At 47.1% G+C, this 6,181-nt stretch overlaps 1 protein-coding gene across 1 annotated transcript in view; it reads left to right on the forward strand.

Moving 5' to 3' along the window:
- KDF1 (keratinocyte differentiation factor 1) overlaps nt 1-6,166 on the forward strand; it is a 6,917-nt gene extending 751 nt beyond the window's left edge. Inside the window, exons 2-5 of the mRNA XM_085305113.1 lie at nt 901-1,075; nt 3,105-4,218; nt 5,139-5,213; nt 5,922-6,166. Of these exons, the coding sequence (XP_085161239.1) occupies nt 3,123-4,218; nt 5,139-5,213; nt 5,922-6,004 (1,254 nt within the window). The 5' untranslated portion in view covers nt 901-1,075; nt 3,105-3,122 and the 3' untranslated portion in view covers nt 6,005-6,166. The remainder of the gene's footprint in view (nt 1-900; nt 1,076-3,104; nt 4,219-5,138; nt 5,214-5,921) is intronic.
- The last annotated feature ends 15 nt before the right edge of the window (nt 6,167-6,181 follow it).

A 6,181-nucleotide genomic window follows, 5' to 3' on the forward strand; every position in this document is an offset into this window, starting at 1 on the left:
CCGGGTGAGGCTGGGCTCCCCCCGACTCCCCTCCCACACACCCTGGGTGAGGCTGGGCTCCCTCTGCCCCCCCTCCTCTCCCCTTCTGAGTGAGCCTGGCCTTCCCCCCACTTAATAAGGGAGGGGGGAGGCTGGCTGGGCCTGGCCCCTGCTCTTTGGCTTTCTGGGCCCCAAGAGCTGTGGGGGGAGCGTTGGTGGTGAGTCCCGTGCCAGGGAAGCGCACGTCCCGCACAGCGGGATCAACACGGGCTGTTGCCTCTTTCCCGCTTGTACCAGCTTCGCCCTCTCTGAAAGCCAAGCCGTCGGCGGGGGTCTCGGGGCGTCGGGGGGCCCCGTGCAGGCAGCTCAGCAGATTGCAGCGCTCTGTTTGTCAGGAGGAACTGCCAGCTTTTGCTTCTCTGTGCTACGGTGGAGCCCCGGTTTTCAGCTAAAATGGGAGGTGGGGAGGGGTTGATACTAGGGCTGTGGAAGCATCTGGTGAGAGGCAGTTTCTTGGCTGGATTCTTTATATCCTAAACAGGCAGGAGAGAGGAAACGGGTGCACAGAGGCTTAATCTGTGCTGTTCAGGGCCAGGGCCCATGTTGCTGCCTGGGGTCAGCAAAGCAGTTAGGAGTCTGTGAGCCAGCGACTGCGGAGCAGATTTGGGCTCCTGGCAGCAGCAAAGCTGGCTAGAAAAGTGTAAAGGACATTGTTTTTTCTATATATTTTGGAGAAGTCATATCTATAAATGATGAGAAAGGCATAAATCTTGGGTCATGTATTTAGGTAGTCTGATCCCTTTTTAACTGAATGCTTTGACTTCCCTAGCTTCTAAAACAGTGCTGATATGGTTACTGGCAAGCCAGTGTAGCTTTGTTAAGATTTGCAACTTAATTTAGCTTTTCTAAAATCTTTCAAAGGAAATCCTGTCCTCTGAACAATGAAGATCTTAGATCCTGGGTAACTCCTAGAGGCGCAAACTCTATGTGAATCTCCACAACGCTATTCTGAAACAGATGCTGAAGTTCTTTAGAAGGATCTTCTTGATTCAGACAAAGTGCCTGTGTGAGAACAGAGAAAGCTCCCAACTATATTGTAAGTATTAAGTTTGGCCTGTGAATTTTAGTCCACGTTTCTGTGTGTAACTGTGTTAAGCAGCTGGCTCTGTGTTTTGGTCTAGTCTTTTGCTTGCGCCAAGACAAACCTGCCGAGTCCCTGAGCTGTTTTCTGTGCACTTGCTGAGAACTTCTYAGACTCGGGATCTGGTGGTCCGAGAAACGTGTGCTGCAATTCAAAGGGGGCGAGTGCAGCTTTTGAAGTTGGAGGTGTATGTGATGTCTGATGCAGCTGGAGCTTTCTGCAGTGTTGGGCAAGTTGTTTAATCTCTGTGCCTGCAAGTCTGTGTAGACCAGAGATAATATTCTCTCCTGTATCAAAGATGCTTTGAAATTTCAGGATAGTATTGCTATATAAATGACTGTTACTGTTCATAGGCAGTGCATATGCTGGATCTCTTGAAGAGACCTCAGTATTACAACAAGCATCCCAGGAAGGGGTTCTGTGCACAGATTGGCTCAAATGTGATTGGTTTTATTTTTGACTGCATTAAAAAATGATGAAGCTGAGGAAAAAACCTGCTGTTCTGATGTAAAAGGAATCAAAACTCTCCACTGATGCYGTTTTCAGAGAGCTCTGCCTGCTCAGCACTTAGAGGAATTGGAGCATCTGAGAGTTTTATATTTAACATGTTTAGGAATGTGCAAAGGAAACTCTTGGGACATGTGCTACTTCTGAATTTTATAAGCTAATGGAGCCGAAATGTTCCTGGAGAGCAGTGGTATGATATAACCGCCTGTGGAGCATTTTCAGTCTGTGTCTGCTTCTTTTTGAGGGCAAGACTTTAAGAAAAATGGCAGTGCTCTAGTGAGGTAGGACAGATTTATATATTCATGCTTGAGGTGCCCTATAGAAAGTATATACTAGAGCAGCAGGGACAGTCYAAAAATACTCTATTATGGCTGGGCTCTCAGTGCTTATTTTTTCTAAATAGTATTAGAAAAGGTCTCTCAGGTTGAAAGCAGTGTCAGCCAAGAAGCTTAGAAACTATGGACAGTTTAGGAGCCCATCATTGACTACCATGAAAGTAGCAGCAGTAAAAGTAGTCTGACAGCCTTGACCTGACTTCCCTAGCTATTGCCCAGTGCTAAGCTGCCTTCATAATAGGGAGATTAAATGTGCCAAACTCTGTTAGATCTGTGCAGCTACATGGTGATAGTAGTACCCTGTAAAAATAGCTTACTCCTGTGYCCAGGCCTGGGGTAATTGTGTTAGTATAGCAACAGTGAAAACAACAACTGAGTAGATAGTCTGGTAGTCTGTGTTAGGGCCTTGTRAAAGTTTTGCTTCCATGAGGGGTGATTCGAGATTGATTTGTCAACTAGATCCATCTTTTAATCCAGATGAAGATTTCATTCTTTAATGTAACACAGCCTTAGCATGACTGGCAGAATCTTCAGTGTTAGTAGCACCATCATTGCTAAATCCTCTAAATTTGAATAACATCATATAATCTGGAGTCTGAATTGGCAACTTGCATAATAATTGATTGTTTGTCATCTCCTCTTAGGCATGATGTGTTTTGAAATAGGTAAGTGTTGTTAGAGCCCAGCTTAATCCCAAAGAACGCAAGACATAGGGGAAGTTTTTAACAGATACTTTCCCTTTAGAGCCTGTGAGCCAGCTGGCTCCACCTATAGCTGTGTTGCTCATTTGTTGCCTTTGGAACAACGGCTCTGGAGCCTGACTCTTCTTCCAGCTGTGTTCATGTCTTAAAAGTGGCCCTTTTGAAATATCTCTTCTGATTCAAGCATCTTCCAAGAGGAAGCAGCAAAGCTATAGTAGTCAGAGAACTCTTAAATGCATGTAAATGCCCMTGTCTATGTGACAAATGAGAACAGCATGAGCGCTGATGAAAAATATTACTGTAAATAGTTGAAATGTTGAATTTGAGTTTGAGAATCACTGAATTTGAATGTTAGGACCTTCTCCCCCTCTGTTGATCAATAGCTTGCTAGGGTTTGGCTGGCAACAAATGCTTTGTTTGACTTGAGACTTTGTTCTTCAGGTGCCTGAGCAGTGAGCCATGCTGGGCCGGAAAACAGGACTCCCCCAAAACCTAAACAGCCATCACCGGATGAACCAGTCCTACCAGGAGGCTGTGCCCCTGCGGAGCAGACCATCCAAGGAAAGTGATGTCAGTCTGGAGGTGTTCAGTGGCTCTACACCTGAAATCAAACAGAGCCGCAGCAGAGCCCAGCAAATGCGGGACAGGAAAGGTCGCAAAGCTGACCTCAAAGACTCTAAGGGGAGAGAAGCAGAAACAATTACCTTTATCTCTGGTACAGCAGAGGCTCCCCAAACCCAGAGCTTATGCTGTTCCTCTCTGTCTCAGGCCTGGAACACATACAAAGCTGTTTTCTGTTGTATAGTGACCTGTGGGGGCTGCTTTCAGGACTGCAGTGTCTGTATCACATATCCAGGGCCTGCTGAGACCTCCACRGATGACGGAAAGAATGGAGATTATAATGGGCGACTGCCAAACAGCCCCGCCAACATATCTCCCACTGAGAAGAATGGGAACCAGATCAAAAAGACCAGCATGGGTAGCAGTTTCAGTTACCCAGATGTGAAACTAAAGGGCATTCCTGTCTATCAGAACAGGAGCCCCAGTCACCATCTAGATTCAGATTCATGCTGCAAAGAGCTGCTGCCAGATAAGCCCTTAAGGAACAGCATAGAAAAGCCACCACTCCCCAGCAGCCACCGGAGTTCAGAGGAGTATTACTCATTCCATGAGTCTGACCTGGACATCAGTGAGCTGAACGGTTCCATGTCCAGCAGGGAGATTGACGTCCTGATCTTCAAGAAACTCACGGAGCTCTTTAGTGTCCACCAGATCGATGAGCTAGCCAAATGCACGTCAGACACTGTCTTCCTGGAGAAGACCAACAAGATCTCAGACCTCATCAATAGCATAACTCAGGACTACAACCTGGATGAGCAGGATGCTGAATGCAGACTTGTCCGAGGCATCATACGCATCAGCACCCGGAAAAGCAGAGTCCGGCCCCATATTTCTATCCCAGCCAGCCAGAGCCACGAGGAGAAGTCCAGCAGAGGAAACCCACCAGACAGTGGTAATGAAACCATGCTGGAGTCCATGGTCATCAGCCAAGACGGTATGTGCAGGTTCCTTGGTGTTACAGCTTCAATATGATAGGTATCAAAGCCATAGAGATGTGGGTGCTTGTAGTTGGYCATGGAGTGGGGTTGAAAACTGATCTCTATCTTCAGGCTGAGCTTGCTTTTCTGCGATGTATGAATGGGAATGGCTTGCTTATTACTGGAGACCTCTGYTTCTCACCAGTCATTGCATTGTGGCTTTCTTGATGCTATCTTTTACTGTCACTGAAGCTTGCACTGAATAACACAAGGGCTTATTCTGCTGCTTCTGTGATAGTTTGGGCTTTTCTCCTTACCTCTAAGCTAGGTAGAGACCATGAGTCAGGCTTAACTGGTATGACCAGACAAGCTGGCTAGTGTCAGAGGATGTCCAGTTACTATGTTGGCTCTCTTCCCCATGCTTTACCAATGCTCATTGCTAATGCCACTCTTAGATTATCATGACAGAGCCCTTTCAGAGCTGAGATTCTCCTATTCACTGGGGTAAAGAGAAGCCAGTGTGTATCTGAGCAGAGAGGAGTGAAGAGCTGTTTCCACAGCATGAGCGATGCCTGGAGTAGCCTGAATCTACTTGACCTCCAGAATAGCTTGCAAGAGAGTCTGTATTAGAAGGATCTTGAAAAGCTCACTGTGGGGGCAAGGAAATATCCAGCAATAACAAAGGAAGCTGGTTGGCTCTTGTCCTTCCCAGTTTAGCACTAAGGTTGCTGTTCCTTCTTTGTATTTAAGGGCTGTAAAGCTCAGATTACCAAAACAATGGTGGAAGCAATCTGAAGAATACCGCACTACCTCTCCTGTTACCCAAGGGTGGTGCCTTCTGAGGGAGAGCCCTATACATCTCCTGACAGGCACCTTTACTCTTGAGTCATAGCTGCCCATCCTTTATTGTATGAGGCCTTCCTGCTTTTCTTTCCAGACTTGGCTGTGCAGATATCGGAGGAAACACCAGCAGATGTGATAGCCAGGAATATGAGGCGGCATAGCAGTGCAGGTAACGTACCTGTCTGTGGGTCTTAGCTGCAGAGGCATTGCTGAAGGAGGGCATCTAGCAAGAAAGAGGGGAATGCCCAAGCTTCCCTTATTGGAAGCTCAGTTTTCCTCATCTGCAAAGGCTGAGCTAGCCTCTGGCTCTTGGGTTACTGTAAGGTGCATAGCTCTACTGAGCTTCAGGAATGAAGGGGGCCCAGGAGGTTGGGGTCTGCACACGTGGGTTTATCCTTGGGAAAGACAGTGAAACTGAGGTACRGAGTGCCCTGTCTGAGCACAGTGCTTGGCCTGAGAGCTTTCAGTCTCCAGATACCTCCATTCCCTCAAACTTTGTCAGGGTTATGTTGGGGATACCACCAGCTTGGTCCCAGCTGGATTGTTCTGGGAATTAAGGGAAACATACAAACGGGAAGCAGGAGAAGAGACTGAATGACAGTCCCCTGARCGCTGATCTTCACTGCGTGTCACGCTCCACTCCAAAGAGCTGCCCAGGGCTAAAAGACAAGTTTTCTCCTGCATAATAACAGATCTTTCCAGGAAGATGGCTACAATACAGGCAGGGTTGTTCCCTACCTGTGGGCTTTGTGTGGCTTTCTCCTCCCTCATAATACACAAAGGCCTTTGTGGCAGCTACTTGCCTAACATCCAGGCACCTGGCTGCTATAGTTCACACTGTCTGATGTCACCTTCTCTTCTCTCTTTCCTCTCCAAGGATCCCCAACGAGCAGAGGTTCCTCTTTCCAAGATACAGAGACTGACTCATCTGGGGCACCTCTACTTCAGGTGTATTGTTAAGGAGAAGGACCGAAGTAGCAGGCCAGCACTACAAGGCCTTGCAGCAATCCGATTTCTACTCTTTCAGTACAGAACGTGCTATACCACTATTTTTTTTCCAATCCGCTCTTATCTTTTGTTGAAGCCATTTCTTCTTCTTTTGTGTCTGTGTTGCATTGATTTTTTTTTTTTTTTTTC

This window comes from Rhea americana, unplaced genomic scaffold, assembly GCF_003343005.1.
Source record: "Rhea americana isolate MKP2758 unplaced genomic scaffold, rheAme1 scaffold_215, whole genome shotgun sequence".
NCBI lineage: Eukaryota > Metazoa > Chordata > Aves > Rheiformes > Rheidae > Rhea > Rhea americana.